The sequence below is a fragment of the Sebastes fasciatus genome, chromosome 2 (genome assembly GCF_043250625.1).
Source record: "Sebastes fasciatus isolate fSebFas1 chromosome 2, fSebFas1.pri, whole genome shotgun sequence".
NCBI lineage: Eukaryota > Metazoa > Chordata > Actinopteri > Perciformes > Sebastidae > Sebastes > Sebastes fasciatus.
In genome coordinates, this window is record NC_133796.1 from 35825810 (window position 1) to 35845307 (window position 19498).

The 19498-nt window shown below is 40.0% G+C and overlaps 1 protein-coding gene across 1 annotated transcript in view; it reads right to left on the reverse strand.

The window, feature by feature from the left end:
- ddb1 (damage-specific DNA binding protein 1) overlaps positions 1-19498 on the reverse strand; it is a 61456-nt gene that overhangs the window by 25853 nt on the left and 16105 nt on the right. Inside the window, exons 10-16 of the mRNA XM_074622211.1 lie at positions 16314-16416; positions 15128-15203; positions 14930-15038; positions 10299-10477; positions 6094-6257; positions 3769-3876; positions 124-331 (exon numbers count right to left, since the gene is read on the reverse strand). Coding sequence (XP_074478312.1) covers positions 124-331; positions 3769-3876; positions 6094-6257; positions 10299-10477; positions 14930-15038; positions 15128-15203; positions 16314-16416 — 947 coding nt within the window. The remainder of the gene's footprint in view (positions 1-123; positions 332-3768; positions 3877-6093; positions 6258-10298; positions 10478-14929; positions 15039-15127; positions 15204-16313; positions 16417-19498) is intronic.

The following is a 19498-nucleotide window of genomic DNA, read 5'->3' on the forward strand; positions in this document are numbered from 1 at the left end:
AGAGAACAAAAGAAAGTGGAGCTGGCATGTTTATGAACTCTTCAAGGCACAGAGGGAGAAAACACAAAACAACAGTTTCCAATGCAGACTAACTACACGAGTAGTAAAAGTTGTGCTGCCGACCTGTCGGGGTAGCCCTCAGAGTTGAGTGGGCACATGTAATTGACCTCCTTGAGGTTGACGTTGGAGAAGACCAGCTTGTGGTTGGAGGAGTAGATGACAGTGGGTCGGTCGGAGCAGGCGAAGACGTTGGAAGTGGACAGGGACCTGAAGGTCCTCAGCACGGTGGGCTGGGTGCCGAGGGTGACCTTCTTACGCTCGCTCAGGGCGCCTGGAGGAGGGAAGGAAGGATGGAAACACAAGTGTAAGAGTCCAGTTTGAAAGGTGGGTGTTCCGATCATTGTCTGGAGTCAAATGCCAAACTCCTTTAGCTAATAAAGTTTGTCCTTGTCTGCAGAGTATCTGTCTCCTATTTTATGCTCATAAAACCATTCAGTGAGCCCTGAGGCCCTGCATGGAAGCATCTGCCTTCTCCATGTTTCTCCGCTCATTTATTTACTTGTACAACTAATAGTCTCAATAGCAGTATGTATAGTTTGTATAGGCTTTAGCTTGTGATGCCCTTGCCCCCCTTTTGAACCACCGCAATGTTAATTTCGTTAACGAAAACTACGACTAAATATGTTCGCCAACAACCTTTATTTCTATGACTAAGACGAGATGATGAGACGATGACCAGACGATTGCGAGACGATGACCGGACGGCACCGATGACATTAAACACTAACGGTGACGATAGCAAACATGCAAGAACGTTGACAAAAAAAGACGGGACTAAAATGAATTTTAAAAAATTAAAATTCCCACGCTCTATTAATACTGCATATTGGGGTTGGGGTTTGCGGGTTGGGTCGGGTTAAGATGGTTGATTAACGCATATGTAAGGGATAATGATGACCAGCTAGCCGGTCGGTTTATTTCACAACAATGAGCCACTAACTGTGCATTATCCCACTTATTACACAGCTACTTACTAAAGAAATCAATAATTTTTCAATAAAATGGTCTGCCAGATTCCGACATCAGAACTGCGTCCATAGCAACAGTCTGTTATACATAGCAACGGTCTGCTATAAATAAATAACAGGCCGTAGAATGATTGACCAATCGGAATCGAGTACTCAACAAAGCCGTGTAATAATTTTGGATGTTGGGCGGTGTGGATTGGCTCTCAAATCGGGTCGGGTGGGTGCAACTGAACTGCACATCACTAATGAGCGCAGTGAGGAGGACCCGGAGTAGCAAAGCTGCATTCTTAATCATTCAACCTGTGTTTTCTTCAGATAATGATAACATAAAAAAAAAAAGGACTAAGACTAAATAAAAAAAATTGCTGACAAAATTAAGAGAGAAAATATTTTGATTAAAAGTAATGACTAGTTGACCAAAATGTTATGACTTTTCTGAGACTAAAACAACACTAAACGGTTTTGAGTTGTCGTCGACCAAAACTATGAAAACTAGAATAAAAATGACTAAAATGTGACTAAGACTAATAAGCATTTTCTTCTTAAGACTAGACCTCTGTCCACGTTATGACTGTGAGCTGATCAAAGCAAAATGAATGAGTACATGTATATGCATGCTAATATCCTGGTTATTAAATTCAGAACAAGATGTAGGAAGAAACATTCATGTCTCGGTGTACATGATAAAAACATCCAGGTTTCTGATCACTGTCAACACAGCCTCATAAAAGGTTGAATAAACAAGATGTTTCGCATTCACGCATTAATTTAAAGGTCAAAGGAGAGACCTTAAAGTCAGCTTTAGTTAGGCAGACAGACAGCTAGTCAATAGTGCAGTAATTAAACACTCCTCTTCACAGGGAGAGCTACACAGCCTGTAAAAACTGTTGTATATTGTTTTCTGTGGCCCTTAATTTACTTTTTTTATTACTTGAAATTACATCACTTGGGTGTTTTGACCAGGTGATGTCATTTCAGTTACATCACCCAGTCTGGGGCTTGGAGACTGAACATTTTAACAGCAAGGCCTCACCACAAGCTGAGGGTATGGTGTTTGAAAGCAGGCAGGGAGCATCTAAGGCTACATCCACAATAATACATTTTTGTTTTAAAACGCATAACTTTTGATGCGTTTATGCCTTGTGTCCACACTACTACAACGTTTTAGGACGCCTAAAACCACTGACGCCGTTTTAGTTTAAAAATTCCGGGGTTTCCGGGCAGAAACGAAGACCTTTGAAAATGATGACGCAGATAACCAAACGTTTGAAGGCAAAGTTTGTGGCTTTGAGGTCGGCGATGGACATAAAACAGAGGCCTTTCCCTTTTCTTTTTTAATCAATGCTTTTTTTGTTCTGCACAACTATATTGTGGAGTTCACAAAGAAACTGTAAACGAGCAGAGCATAAATGCTGCTCCCCAGTACGACAGGGACTTCCAGCCACCCGGCAGAGCTACGAGTGGGAGAACAGATAACAAAACCGAGGGCAAACAAGTGAGACGTGTGTTGACCAACTTTATTGACCCAGAATGTAGTAAAATGTTAATTTGTAACTGTTCATTTGTTCATAAAGTTAATTTGATTTGAGAGAGAACAAGACCTGGGTTGGCCTGGTAAACTAGAAGCAGTCTTCTATCTACATTTGAAAAATAAATATATTTTTTTCAACTAAATTCATCTTTGTTTGAGTTCGTATGTGGGAAAGACAGAGGAAGATCTTAAGTATCAAACAAGACCTCTTATTATTATACAATACTAATACAATGGGGTGTTATTACAATTACTTTCTGTAACTAAGCGACCAACCACAGAGTCGACAAATCTGCTTCCCGTTTACACCAGCACGAGCATAAAGAACGTATGGTGATCGTTCCATTGCAACATCAGCGCCCAGCAGCAAAACTACTGTATGCTTCTGCCATTTTGGACTGAAAGCGACGACCGGACACCAGTAAAGCTTTCGCCTAAATTAGTGCCGTATAAAAGTAAGACAAAATTATTTCTATTCTATTGTCATATTCTACCAAAACGGCCTGTGTTGAACAATCAAATATTATAAATAAAATACACTTCAGTTCAAACTGACGGCAGCGGCTGTTGTCAGAAAAACACCAGAGTTTCGTCTCTTTGCTTCTATACTCTTTGACGCGCATGCCCAGTGTATGTGAACGGTCATGTGATACGCGCTTTCAGGCGTCTTAGTATGGACGGAGATTATTCCTAAAATGGTGCTAAAACGCTCATGTGTACGAAGATTATTTTAAAACAAAAACATAGTAGTGTGGATGTAGCAACAAAACAAAACAACAAAAGGCACTATTAGAAAGTGTAGGATCAAGTGTTTTGGGAGCTTGACCCCATACGTGGGACTAAAAGTCAGGATATAGCAGCGTCTGCTGCTTCCATTCTGACCAGCAATAAGAGACGAAAAACAGAGCTAAGAGTAAACACTGGATTTACATACAAACAAGACTCCATATGATGACACTAATGCTCCGAAACATTTGGATGTGTAAACAAGCAACTGATTGCTAAGAAGTTTGCTACAGGCTGCAAAGTTTCTCCACCATTACATTCAAATATAGTGCTGGTGCTGGCATTATGCAATTGTCCATGAAATATAATATTCTAAAACTGTTTTCAGACTGCCTGTGGTCCTGCCTAGAGGCCCTTATCAGTCGGAGAAGTTTGAGAAGCTCTTATCTGACAGCTGTAGTGATGATGGTGTGGACGACCTACCAGTCTGCAGGTCCAGACCAAAGTAGAAGAGCGCTCCGTCTCCCAGTGCGCACAGCAGGTAGTAGCTGCCTTCAAAGGTGGTCATTAGGATGGAGCGAGGGATGATCTCTGAGGACACACACACAGTCAAATGATTTATTTTCCCTCTACTCTGGAGTCACAGGCTCATGGATGAACACCAAAGTGATAAATGTCTGCAGAATCGTCAGTGTCAGAAAAATCGATAAGGGTTATCGGCCAGACAGGCTGGGAACTTCTGGGAAAAAATATCATATTTCAATGCTGCAGGCTAAATATAAAATCTTCTGTCTTTTCCGCTTAGCAAACATCAGTTGCTCTGACTGCAGGCCAATTACATCAAAACAACATTGGCTGTGATTAAAAGCTTGTTGGCCACAAGGCAGCAGCGTTAAAAAACCAAAAGGTCTGCAAAATGTGGCTACTTGAGAGGTTGCACGTCTCCATGGTAATGTACATCATACAGGGCTGTGCTCCATTCAAAAATACATCCAGAAAAACACAGAATAAGTGCGACTGCGCAATGTTGCAGTTTTAAAATCCTCTGCTTCCGAAGACGGAGCTAAAAATATCAACAATTACAACAGCACATTAGCTTTTAATTTGAAGGTTTCCCGTTATTACTTGCACAAACTTTAGTCTGCAGCCAGACCGTCCTTGTTAGTGGAGTCGGTGAGAGAGAGCTCAGTCTGCAGAGCTTGTGCATAGAGCAGCTGTCAATCAAACGCACTTGGAAAATAAAGTGTGACACTGTGGGAACGAGTGTGGAAATATTCTTCATGGGTGAAGTATCCTAATTGGAAAGTAAAAGTCCTGTCTGCACCGGCTCACCATGTTATGAAACTTTGTCTCCAGTGACTGCTGACTTTTTTATAAGTTTAACCAAAAAAAGTAGTCAAGTCCACTCTTGCATATTTGAACAGTTTAACAAGTTTAAATAATTTTTAAGCATCTAAATGCTGCACTAAATGCATCTGGGTTGGCAGCATGGTTAATGTTCAAGTACAAACTAAAAAATGAAGTACTTGATGGGAGATGTCATTTACATCTATTAACAAAACTGGAGATACAATCCATTTTAGCTACTACTGTACTACACTAGTATAGACCCATTCCTTGGACATATCTATTGGACTTATTAAAATGAATAGTTCCACATTCTGTTCACTACTAAAACAATTTAAACCTCACAAAAAAGAAAAACTAAATGTCTCAATAACAATTCACTGTTTTATAAGAGGTTATGTGCAGGACTATTTCTTGGCGAGGGAACTCCAGGAAGTTCCTGGAACAACAAGATATAACATGTTAATTAGTGAGCTTTAGAAGTGATGGTAGGTGGATTTTCTCACCATTTAACAGCACCATGCTAGCTGTTTCCCCCACTACTTGAAGTCTTTATGCTAAGCTAAGCTAGCTCCACATTCACGGCATTGATGTGAAAAAGGTATCAACCTTCTCGTCTAACTCTCCTGCATTTACGACATTTGTATTAGACCAGTCCCTCATTATTCCATTGTATACCATGGGATGGTAATGATTTTTCCAGGTATTAGCAAACCTTCAGGGTTACCAGGGAAACGGAGTGAATGCATTGTGAAAAACGTTAGATTTGGGTTGCAAAACGCATGAAAATATAAATTAATGGCATTAATATTTGTTTCTTTGGTAAGTGGCCATGGTATAAGCGGGATAATGCCCTCGAAGGGCATTTAAGTTATGATCTTTATGTCTTTTAAAAAGGTAATTCATTGGAATTTATTATAAAAAGCAAACAAATTTAGTTTAAGTAATAACTTTATAGAGACAAAAACATGGTTTCTGTCCTTTTTTACTGTTGGGTTATTTCTGCACTCCAATTACCAAATAAGCAACTGTTGTCACAGTGATGCTGAGATCAAAATGATTCACACAGATAGAGCTGAGACACAGTTTGTCAAGGCTGAGTGAGGATTTAACTGTAGGTAACAATCCACTCTCCTGGCCTGTATTTAGGCGGTGCCTTGTTAAAAGACAATAGGCATTGAATGACAAAAACATTTTGCCCTTTTAGACTTTTTTCTTTTCATTTTCCCCTTTATATGTGAAGATTTTTTGGTGAGTTTTCCTGCTTTGTGAGAGAGCCTGGGTTAGGTTAGTCATCATTGCTTTTGTGTATCTGTGCAGCCCATTGTGAAGCCTTTTGGGCTATAGAACCAGAAACTCCAGTTGACTTGACATGATCTGTGTCTAACCATCTCTCTCCACAAGTCGGTAACAGCTTTCCTTTTCTCCCATCGGTTGCACCCTGCCCCTCTTTTTTCTCACCTCCGCCCAGCATTTCCTTGTGCAGGGCTGTGAAGCAGGGCAGTTTGAGCACACGGGCTGAGATGTCGGTCCAGAGTCCCACGGCGCAGAGCGGTGACTCACCGCCGCCCTCCCCCAGAGGTGTGATGTCCAGGCAGGCCACCTCGTGCTCCATCTCCGTGGTGCTGAGGAAAGTGTAGAGAGGACGTGAGACAAACAGGAGCAGGCTGCCCTTACTGTACACACTGTGTGAATGTGGACAGTGTACGACAAAGTTTGACACATACAAAATGACTAAATGTGTTTTTTTTCTCTTGTGAAATGCAAATTGTCATCTGGTGAGCTGAGCTGTGTGTTCACACTGTCTTAAATTGCCAGACGGCCATTCATTTCCCATAAAGCTGCGGTGGGATCTCATACAATATGTGGAAAGGCAACAGGATTTGTCTCAAAGATCAGTTAACTCCAGCTGGACTTTTTCATCATTACACATTTACAGCCAATTGGATTTTGTCTCTTCCTTCTTCCATTTATGTCATTAACAACAGTTCCAGCTGACTAATGCTAACATGATTAACAGTTGATCAGTCACTTCCCCAGTGCCTGCTCTCTACAAGTACTGCAGGAATATATAAAAAAAGTATTTTTGAACAATCTGTGGACACATAATTGCATTTATCAATAGGTAAGTGGTAGTGATGCGTGGATTCGGATGACATCAGAGCCGATCTGTGTATCTCTAGTCAGTGATATTCTGTGAAATTTTAATCAGAGCAATCATATATTTAATATTCCGGCTATTTGTCTTAACTCACCAAAATGAAGAAGTGACAAGCCGTACCAAATCAGTAAAAACTTCACATTTTGCCCAATGTATCACTTCACAATGAAAGCACTCCAATGCACTCGATGTCTCGACATTTCAAATTGAGTCTGTGAGTGCATATGCTTGTTTGGGATAGACTGATATTGATTATATCTCCAATATCAATAATAATACTGATTATTCTGAATTTAAATGTCTGATTACCACTCAAGAAACTGTATTATAGACAATATATACTGTGAGATGATATACTGTAAGTGTGTCTAATGTCACAGGTCTTGGTGGTTATCCTTATAGACAGTAAACGATTTGTTAATTTTTAACAGGGAGGATGTTAACCTGCGACCAGCAAACCACCCCATGAACACCCCCAGCTTTATAATTTAGGGAATATTATAGATCCAAGAGAAAAAGTCGCAACTACGAATCTGTCAGCTACTTCAGCACCACAGACAGCTCCATGGATTTAGCAATACACAGTACAGCTACTACTGATATTTCAGAGCCGTGGTCGGGGCCATAGATTATAACTTGCACAAACCTCGGTCATATAAAGGATCAATGAGTCAGGCAGACTAAACTGACATATTCAACTAAACAACCCATCTGCCACTGCACTCTCTCTGCTACAAGGGGATGCATTTTGGTCATTTGTTGGCATCCCCACTCATCTCGCCTACTGCTTATAGTGCTACCCCTTAATATCTCTGGTTGTATAAGGCCATTGTGGACAATGTTGCAAATCATTGACTATGAATAGTTTATGGTAATATTGGATTTTTTTTTCTTTTCTTTTTTTTTAATCAATGTATCTTGATTTGTCAGGTATTTGACTCACTGGATTAGACATAAACAGACATTTCACTCAGTTATTTTATCCACGAACAGGTTATAGTTTGAATTGCCATACAATTTATAATATCATATAATATACATCAACTAGGGTTGTCCTCGACCAAAGAAATTCTTAGTTGACCAACACTCATGATTTTGTCGACTAATCGATTAGTTGATTTAATCGACAGTTTCTCCACAAAGAAAAACACAAAAGCGGTACTTTAAATCTGGCGTTTACCAGAGATGTGCTCATAAGTTTCTTGGAAATAAGTCATTGAGCATGAAAAAAGCATAAAAAACAACTAACTGACTAAATAATTCTTAGTTGACTACGACCAAAACGACTGATTAGTAATTAGCTAAGAGGGGGCAGCCCTAATATCAACATTGCAATATAAAATGACATATATGCTCATATCATAAATATGATTTTTTTTAAAAAGAAGCAAAGCTATAGTGAAAATGAGCAATAACTGGAAAAAAATGGCCCCGAACGCCTACGTAGAACCAGGCTACTCGATGTAACATACTGTAAGGATAATCACTAAGTGGTGTGTCGAGTACTTACACTTTAATTGCATTACAGAAGAGCATTCCAGCCGTGTAAACACCTTTTATCCGGCTATGACTGTCTAGTATTTACAGAATATTGCGACTCACTCAGCGAATCGTCAGTTTATTGATGTATTTTTTTTTGGGGTATCATTCACTTTCTTTAAGCTACTGTAAAAATAGTGGCTCAAAGCAGTTTCATTGCAACAGTGGCACAAAGACAGCCATGAGGGTAAACCACAGCAGCACCGTGAAAGAAATATAATAAAAAGTAAGACTCAACGGTTCTACTGCACCATTCACTTAAAAGATGAGATGCAAATCCCTCTTCTCAAACTTTTCCACAGATCAGGAAAGAAAAAATAAAAGTGAAGGTGAGATAGTGCAGGAAAATAATAACTGAGTCAGAGAAAGTTGCTGAACTATTGGGAATATAGTAATTAATGTTTGATTAATTACATTTTCAAACAGCTCTGTTGGGGATTGTGTATTCAGTGTATATGCTGTATGTAATCTTCTCTGCTGTTGTATCATATTAACTATTCAATTAACCTGCAACTCTATTAGTGAGAATAATTTGTTAACAAAAGTAAGTTGGAGCACAAAGATGATTTATGAAGAGTCTCTGCAGTTGACTTTGTTACCTAAAAATTAAGTTCCTTGGCTAAGTGACACGCTAAAGGGCATCTTTATTAAGATCACAGCCGGGGGATAACTGAAGGGATTTTTTTTATCACTCTTAAAGCTTTTCTGAACTTGCAAGCTGACCCAGTTTATAGACGTCTCACCATCATACCCGCAGACAGACATGGTGGGGTTTATATGAATTGTTTGACATTTTGGGGAATAGGCTTATTCACTTTCCTGTCTAGAGTGAGATAAGAAGGTTGATAGATACCTCTCATGTCTGTACGGTAAATATATATATATATATATATGTGTTTTATATACGTATAAGTTGACCGGCTGCTGGTCTCAATCCGCTTATCTAACTCTCACCAAGAAAGTGTATTTAAACTATTCCTTTAAAGCAAGTGGTTGATGTTGATCTCTTTTGGTAATGTCATACCAGGAGATCTCCAGACATCCTGGATTCAGTAGCATAGATTTATATTAGGGCGGTCAAAGTTAACGCGATAATAACAGGTTAACGTAAATTTGTTTTAACGCCACTAATTTCTTTAACGCATTAACGCAACTTGCGATTTTTAGGTTGTAGCGGGCTCAGTTTTAATGCTGAAGTGAAGATACTGGTATCATATGAAACTAGAAAACCCTAAAGAATCCATTGGTATCAACCGTGTCATACTAACTCAGGAAGGAGGCTAAATAACGCTCCAAACTTACGCTAAATTTTGTCGGGGAAAAACGGTCATGGCCATTTTCAAAGGGGTCCCTTGACCTCTGACCTCAAGATATGTGAACGAAAATGGGTTCTATGGGTACCCACGAGTCTCCCCTTTACAGACATGCCCACTTTATGATAATCGCATGCAGCTTGGGGCAAGTCATAGTCAAGTCAGCACACTGACACACTGACAGCTGTTGTTGCCTGTTGGGCTGCAGTTTGCCATGTTATGATTTGAGCATATTGTTTATGCTCAATGCAGTACCTGTGAGGGTTTCTGGACAATATTTGCCATTGTTTTGTATTGTTATTTGATTTCCAATAATTAATATATACATATATTTGCATATAGCAAGCATGTAGCAATTTGCCCCCTCCCATGTTGATAAGAGCATTAAATACTTGACAAATCTCCCTTTACGGTACATTTTGAACAGATACAAAAATGTGCGATCAATTTGCGATTAATCGTGATTAACTATGGACAATCATGCGATTAAATATTTGAATCGATTGACAACCTTAATTGATATATAATGTGGTGTATAGATATCACAAACAAGAAGCTCTGAGCATTGCACATGATTCAAAGTGCTGTCAAATACAGCCTGGAAACACCAGTGAACTGATAACGGGTCTATCCCTCGTGGATCTATGTCCTACCTGATCTGTTTGAGCTCTCCAGCCAGGATCTGCAGGTAGTAGAGGGCCCGTCCCACGGCGAGCACCACCTGAGTGTGGTTGCAGGCGGCCACGCTGATGTTCCTGCCCTGTGGCTCCTTCCATTCACTCACTAATGCCTTGCTCTCCTGGAGCACCAGGCGCACAGAGCCTGACGTGATCTGCAGGCACACACAGTTTTAAAATATTATTCTGCACAGCATTTCTGGGAAGGTGACAGGAAAGATGATGTGGAGAGACTGTGGAGCTAAAGTGTGAAGCCGTTTCAAAGCAAATCTCACTGTTAATACGTGGTTCTGTGCCGGGATCGTTGTTGTTTTTTTAATGACTGACAAAAAATATGATTAATTGCATAGGGAATTTTTCCCCAAGATTTGTATTTTTGTAAATGAAAAATGTGATGAGACTGTATTTTTGATGGTGGAGAGAAGATAAATTACTTTCCATTTAATCATCTCGAGCTATTAAACATATGGCGCATGTCCCTGGAGTCCTGAGATAATGTTTAAAAACAATCTGTCAGCAATCCTGATGGCGCTAATACAGATGTTTAAGAGAAGATCAAATGAAATGGAGGTTATAATGACTATAATTTACTCTATAGAAGCCATTAACTGCACTTGAGGTACATCACAACTGTGTCCACATTCAAAAGCAAACTCAAAACTTTCCTAATCTCCCAGGCTTATAGTTAATTACCGTGTCTGTGTGCAGAGGTTTCTATTTGATTTGTGTTGATGTTTTAGGGTATCTATTGCTGTGTGGTTGGGTGTATGCTTGTTTATACTACTGTATTCTTATATTTATGTTGTTTATGCTCCCTACGTTCTTATGTTTAGGCCTGTATTTATATATTATATATGTCTTTAAATGTAAAGCACTTTGAGTTTACGTGTAATGTAATGCCAAATGCCATTAAATAATGATATTGTATTAACGGAAAATACAGCAGTTCAATCACAACACAAATAGTGCTGCAACTAACGATTACTTTCATTGTTGATTAATCTGACGACTATATTCTCGATTAAACGATAAGTTGTTTGGTCTACAAAATGTCAGAAAAATTGTGAAAAATGTCGATCAGTGTTTCTCAAAGCCCAAGATGACGTCCTCAAATGTCTTGTTTTGTCCACAACTCAAATATATTCAGTTTACTGTCATAGAGGAGTAAAGAAACCAGAAAATATTCACATTTAAGAAGCTGGAATCCTTTAAAAATTACTCAATCGATTATCAAAATAGTTGGCGATTAAACTAATTGTTGACAACTAATCAGTTAATCGTTGCAGCTCTAAATACAAATGTTAAGAAATATACTTGATACAAAAAAGAATGAAGAAGAAATGTCCAGCATTTGTTTGATCCCAGAAATCCCTTTTATGAAACATCCAAACAAGATGTTTTCAACACCTATTATTACTATGATTGTATTTGTATTGAATGTACCAGAGAGGCTTGTGACTACCTGGTAAAAAGCCTCTCACCTTACAGAGAAATACAAATATAATATTAAATTTGAATAATGTGATGGGGAGTGCCATACAGTGTTGAACAAGCAAGACAAGAAAAAGAAGAAGAAAAAAAAAAGGAGCTGAGGGAGCCTGAATAACAGACTGCAGCAGGTACAAACAACAGCCAAACTATAAATGGAGGTGCTGCACTCTGGGAGCACACAATGTGGAGATGTAATGAGGTGTGAAAATACAGAATATATTCAAGATAGGATCCTGGAGTCCTTGAAAGCAGTTCGGAAGATCATATTGTTCAGTTTCTGCGGTTTGTTTATGTCTGCAGCGTTCGTGCAAATCACAGCTCATTTGAACCAAAACAGTTTAAATTCAAGTTTTCTATCAGAACACACATCTGGGAAACAGCTGGGAAACAGCTGGGAAACAGCTGGGGTCCAAACAACTGGGGAGGTTATTTTGTCAGACAATACTTCACCATACACCGTCAATATAGTGTCTCTGTGAGGCAGCGGGCTTTACTCAACATGCTCACAATGACACTGCTAACATAACGTTTAGCAGGTATAATGTTTACTATGTAGTTTGGTAGTTTTTAATGTTAGCATTATTAGTTTAGCATGTTCACATTTGCTCATTAGCACTAAACACAATTATTTTTGTAGGTATTTGGTAACCCAACAATTGGACACGTTGGTACTAGAGAACAAGTCAGGGGATCGCCAAAGTAATTACAGTTCACCTTGTGGCGATCATGAATGTCTGTACCAGATTCCATGGCAATGTGTCCAAGAAACATTTCATTAATAAACTAAAATATCACCCTCATAGCGGTGCAAGAGAAAAAGTCAGGAGATCACCAAAGTCCATATGATTCATCCTTTGTGGACCAGGAATGCCCTCCCTCCCTAAGAGTAAATTACATTTCAGTCTGGACCAAAGTGGTGAACCAACCGACTAACAGTGCCATCCCTAATGCTTAAAGGAATACTTCACCCACAAAATAATCATTTGCAAATCAATTACTCGCCCCGTGTTATCTTAAATTTTTGAAGAAAACTTTGTTTTTGTGAATCCAAAAACGGAGAAATGTCTTGATGAATTTAAGTAAATGTTGTCCAGGTTTAACAACAGCAAAACTAATATCAAAACATCCGTTTACAAACTCTCACACAACTCGTGCAGTATGATCCGAGTCTCATTTTTTCCAGTCGTATGATCACTACTTCCCAAACACATACATTCTCGCCAAAATCGTACTATTCAAAACACTTCCACCACTACCGTCTCATGTTTGCGCAGGCGCATCCGTGCAAATCCATTTTCTCCGCTCACAGTGGAGGCGTACAAGAAAAACAAAGTTTTCTTCAAGAATTCAAGGTAACACAGGGTGAGTAACTGATGTGACGTATTACTTTAAGAAGTGCATTAAGCAATCGGTGACCAAAGAACAAATACTCCAAAACAAACTACCGAATGTTGGTGCGTAGGCAACACGAGCATCACGTTGGAGTTGTGTTTATGACCAACTGTTAAGTCTAATAGTCCATCGGTGTTTGGTCCTGAGGAGAATATCTGGGTCCTTCTAGATGCTCAGCATTATTTACAGGACGCTTCTTTAGATTTTTGTTTATTTCGTGCTGGGCAGGTAGAGCACAGTCGGCTCGTCGGATCTGCTGCCTACGGTTTTGTATTGAAGGTTTAATTAGAACAGAAAAGCTCAATCACACAGTCTGTGAGTGGGACGGAGGACCGAAATAAACTAAGTTACAACGACTGCAGAGTCAGGCATTCATTCTTATTGTGTTTAGCACTATGAGCAACCTTTTTCAAGTTACATGGAGTATTTGTGTGCAGTTTGTATGTGATTATAGCATATTTTAAATGATAAAAAAATGTGACAATGCCGCTGGAAACTGGCGCAGTCTCTGTGTTGCTTTCAGTCCATTTGTTCTAGCGTCGCAACACGCTGTCAACCAGTGTCCATTTACAAACACAAAAGTCTGTCACCGAGTGACTGAGTGACGAAGTTACACGATTGGTCGGCCGAGTGTTGGAGTTTCCTCATTGGCCTTTGTGCAAATGAGCCTGTCGAGCGCGACCCGTCCGGCTCACGAAACGTGGATCAAGCTGTGAAACTAGGCGATCTAGTTCTAAATTGAAACCAGATTCAGCAGTGGTATAGCCTATTCTCGCTTAAAATGTTTTCAGATGTAGATTTTGGTGGATTGTTTAGATGGAATAACCGCCATGTTGTTTCCTGTTTGAAACGTTAAGCAGAAAACCAGGGACCAATCAGGTGCATTCCACGTCACCGCTTGAACGGAGCAGCACGTCCCCTAGTGTCCTCGCCGGACCTGGTGGACATGTACCGCTAGATTTAACATTTTAGACATGACAACTGGCTCTTTGTTTAACCACTTAGCCACAAATTCACAGACTGACCGTACACGGTCCAGCCATACTATATACTCGGCTTTGACCACTGAATGCCAAAGTAAAAACCAAACTCTACAGCCGGTGGCTTCAATGCAGGTTTAAGTGCAACTATTAACTGTTATCATTTGAAGTGAATTTGTCTTCAGCAGAAAGCACAAGTCATTTAACAACCGTCACATTAGCGCAAATGTGAAAATGTATTCAGTGTAAATATACCAACTCTCAGAGGGAAGACAGAGTTAGTAAAAATGTTCCTGCCTTAAAACACAAGCAGTGTTGTCATAACCTAAAGATTTATGGGTGAGGGTCTAACGGTTGGCAGAATTCCCAGCAGGTTTCATCCTCATTTCAAAAAGGCAGGCTAAAACTTGAATTTAAATGAAGTGCAATATTCATCTCAACCAAGTGTAAAATACATGAAGTCCTCTTGCGCCCTTCACATCCACAACTCCCCGTTCAATCATGTATGATTCAACTCCGGCAAAGTACATCTTATTAAATGCGAGTAGGGCCACAGTTTAATAAGTTATTTCTATAATTCATTTAGAATTTGTGAAATTAGATGATATCCCTGCTTTGAAATAGGATGTACGAGTCAGCTAATTCTAAACATCAAATGAATGTTAAACTAACCAAAGCATGTTCTGGTGAAGCACACTGGCAGCACATGTAACTTTAGACATATAAACATGTGTGTATACGAACTTGAATGAGTTGCTGGTGCGCCACGTTGCCGCAGTAAAATGTCTGCTGGTTGTCCACAAAGCCGGGAAGTTCAGTCTCCTCGACTTCCTCGCCACTCAGCATCAACACCCTGGGGGAAAAAACACACTCTTAAGATAAGATAAAAGGCATCTGTATTGACTCTGCTCTTATCTGGCATGCTGCACGGCAAACACTCACCGCGTTTGACCCACGAAAGACAACACCAGCATGTCATCTGTCTCTCTGCCTGCCTCGGAGCGGAGCGGCCACAAACCTTGAAGGGAATTGGAGGGAGAGGGTGTTAGGAGGAAAAAGTTTCTGCAGAGCAGGAGGAAATAAAATATCTAAACAGCCGATCTTTAACTATTCCGTCTGTCAAATGTTAACATGTTGGAAGATGTACAGGTTACAGATCCCTCTCAGAGAACTATTGATTGGCTTAATGAATAATTGTCCCTCATCAAGAGCCCAGGGGCAGGAGGTAGCAGCTGAGGTGTCCAGGGCAGAGACAGTCGATAAACAGCTGAAGCCTAACAAGTGCAAGCAGACCTTGCCTAACCTGCGTGTCTCATTTAAGCGTCAAGGAACAGTCTTGGGAGAGGAACCTCAATTTCCTGGGATTAAGAGGTGTCTGCCATTGTTAAACCTGACGGGATTCTTCAAATTGACACTTCACCGCTGCAGACACTGTAGTGCTCGTTGGTTTGCTAAGTGAATACAAATGTTTCCAAACATTTCCTTGTTCCTTTTTGAAAAGTGCCGAGCCGAGACCTGTGACATCTGCGCCATCTGCTCGCGCTAACACGCGGAGCTTGGACGAGCAACAGCTGGCGTTTTGGTCGGTAAAGGGAATAAGGGGCCTCGTTACAGAAAAATATATCAACTGCTTGCCCTATCTTAACTTCAATTTTCAATGATTCGAAAAATCTTATCTTCCTATTACAGGAGCAATTCCTAAACTCATGGCTGTGTCCCATCTCATCTCAGACCTCCCATCTTAATTTGAGGAATCCTAACTCTAACTGTAAATTAGGCTCTTCAATCTGCACTCGTCCCGTCATGCCTGCATCTTTAATTAGAATGTACCGGTAAACTACTCGAGATGGACAAGCCATAATATCAGTAATTAGGATTCCTAATTTGGGAAATCCCTAAATTAGGACGTCTCAGTAATAGCTAAATTCCTATCCTAAGATAAGATAGGATTTTTTCCTAGTTAGTTAGGATATGTGTTTCTGTATTACTAAAAATCCTACATGTCATCCTAAATTGAGATAAGATAAGATTTCAGATTTAGGAAGTCTCTGTAATGAGGCCCAAGGTCCAGATTAAGTCAAGATTTGAGAGGGAGGTGGTGACAGAGACACATACAGAACATACAGACCTTTGATTCCAGGCAGGTCAATGCTGGCATGCTCATGAATCCCAATGCCGTTGCGAATGATCCGAAGGGAGCCCTCCTTGAACGCACCGGAGCATGTCACCAGCTGAAAGCAGCAAAGAAACACAATAAGACATAAAGATATGGACTGATATATTAGGGTGTTTTTGTCCTTTTTAATGGGTTTGTTATTGTAGTTGATCCAGTTATTTTGACTTTTTCTAGCGCTGTTAAAGTTAACGCAAATTCGTTTTAACGCCAGTAATTTCTTTAACACATTAACACAATCAGTCTTTCGGAGCTTGTAGTGGGCTCAGTTTTAAAGCTAGAGTGAAGATACTGGCATCATATGAAACTATAAAAAAACGTACGGAAACAATTGGTACCAACCATGTCATACTAGCAGGAAGTGGGCAATTCTTGTTAGTTCAGGTGTGCTGACTTTCTGTTTTTTTCTGATCTGGCTAAACGTTTATTAATGCTCACTGGTCCCAGTTCTAGTAGTAAATGCAATCCAAAGTACAAGTTATGACAGAAATGGTGGCAGTTGTAGTAGTGAAGGATTTCAGAATCAGTATCAGTTTATAGAAAAGCTTCTCAGAGAGATTGCCAGTTCAAACATGGCAACAGCGTTGAGATCCAACACCCTGAAAGTAAATAGTTCTGATGTCTGTACAGTCAGACTGGATAGCATCAGAATGCTACTCATTCATCCAGTCATGGTCCACTAACAGGATTAATACCAGATCCAATACAATCTCAGTTTCTACCACCTGCCACCCAACAGCTCCATCCTGATGGAAAGAACCACTGCGGACTTGGCAACCCACCCAACTCCGCCGAGAGTGTTCTCAAATGCCCCCGCGCTCTCAAGGGACTGACTAAATCCTGATAATCTGCTCATAATACATTGTGTATCTGTTATCATTTTATTTTATCCTTCATAAACCCCAATCTGGTTAGCAGTTGCACATCTGTGAGTAGAGAGGTCCGGTTATGTTTCTGCCCTGCAGCTTGTGCATCAATCCCGTCTTAACTGTCTGGGAATGTGTCCGTGCCAATTAACCAGGTCAAATGCTCGGTGGATTTACTGCAAATTAAAACAATTATTGGATTTAGTTCTGGGCCCCAGACTGAAATGAGCTGGAGTGTGTGGATGAATACAGTCGGTGGGTGATTGTGTGCTGGTCTGGACCCAGACAGTGGCTCTGTGCTCTAGTGGACCGCTGCCTTTGGAACCACATCAAGTACCCCGAGGCCTGGTGTCAAACCCTGCCAACAAAACCTTCTGTACTGTATCTCTCTCGCTACTTCACCGTTTCATCTCCCTCTGCCTCACTGATTTGATACAAACAAAGAGAAATGTTCAAATCAGGAAATGTTTTTGTCAAACTATTATATTAGAAATAGCATCTGGTTTCATTTAATATAAAAAATAATTCATGATATTAAAGGTACAAGAAAGAAATCAATTTACTGGGTAGGAATGTTGTCTTCTTGTTACCTTTTATAACTTGACATTGCAGTACGGGTCACATCGCATTATATTCTGAAAACAAACTGGTTGACAACTGCTGGAGGTAAACACACCTAGGAACACAGAAGTGCTAAAGATGATGGATTGTTCGGAAACATGCAGACGGGGAACGACCGGGACGAGGTCCTCACTCTCAGATTTAAAGGGTGTAAATGTTGTTAGAGGAAATAACGCAGCTCAGCAATCTGCCTTTTTGTAATGGAACAAGACAGCCAATTTAAGTTTGTGTAGCAGAGATGCATTTTACCAATCAGGTGTAACTGCAGGGCAGCTAAATCATATCTAGATGCAAAGAGGATACCGGGCGCACGTTAATATCAGGGGGCTCTTCTCATTTCTCAATTTTGTGTCGCCTCGATCCTTCGGTTTGTAACCCGGAAATCAATCTCAGCGCGCCATCTTGAAGGCCGCCCCAATTCCTAAAATGCATCTTGAGGAGCGTGGAGCAAAGAGCGAGGAGCGAGGAACGAGGAGCAAGGAGCGAGGAGCGAGGAGCGAGGAACGCAGAGTGTGAACGCTATATATACACAATATATATCTACATAGATGTAGATATATTCCGTTGGGCACAGCTGCATCAGCTGTCCATTGTCACGCCTCTTTTATGCGTCACGGGTTATCCTGATCATTTTTTTTTAATCATGCATTTTATTGTTTCCTTAAGAAAAATGACTACAACCTAAACCACAACAAATAAAATATGTTCATAAAATAACAGATAGTAACTGTAAATTTAAAAACAAAGTAGTGGGAGGAGAAAACATTTTTAATAAAATAATATTAACATTAATAAAACATAAATTAAATAAAAAATAAATTGATAATAACAATAAATTAAAATAATGAATAAATGAAATTTTAGAAAATTAAATAAATGATGAGTAAATAAAAAATGAAGAAATATAAACAAATACAAATTAATTCATTAATAAAATAAATTCACACAGCAGATTCCCAACGTCATATTTAATTGACGTCGCTTTAAATTGACGGCTCAGAGGCGAGGATGTCTCATCACAGAGGCCTGTTGCCTTGCCTCCTTGCATCTCTTCCTCGCCTCCTCTGCTCACATCTCCCGTGGGCAGGAATAAGAAGCGAGGAGACGAGTAAAGGAATCTAGGATACACAAACTGGGAAAGGAGAAATGCCCCAGGTGTACAGAGACCACTGTCAACAAAAAAAATAGACTAGACAAAATCAGAACACCCAGACTGCCTATAAAAAGGCACAGGAAGCCGCGTATTTGATGTCAGCAAGAATCTCCTGAATACTTGCAGCCGGCTATTCTGGCCAGTGGCATGTTTGTGCAGTAGTATGCTTAATTCTGCTGACAAAAACACTGTTAACACAGCTCCAGAAGCCGGCTGCATTTGCGGTATAAGCCCAGACTCCCTGAAGGTTGTGACAAAGAAGATGATGAAGAGGAAAACACAGATGGAAATTCACCATAAGCTATAAAGTGCATCCAGTGACTGTTAAGAGGGTTTTGGGTAATCACCATGTCATGTCTGCATCCTCTGGCGAACCTTTTATTCTGCCTGAATGATTTGCTTTCAATATGTAGCTGTAATATAACGTGTTATGTCTTTCCTGTTTGCTGGTGGCAAAAATAATTCACTTTTTCACAGAAATAAACAAGATTCAATTATTT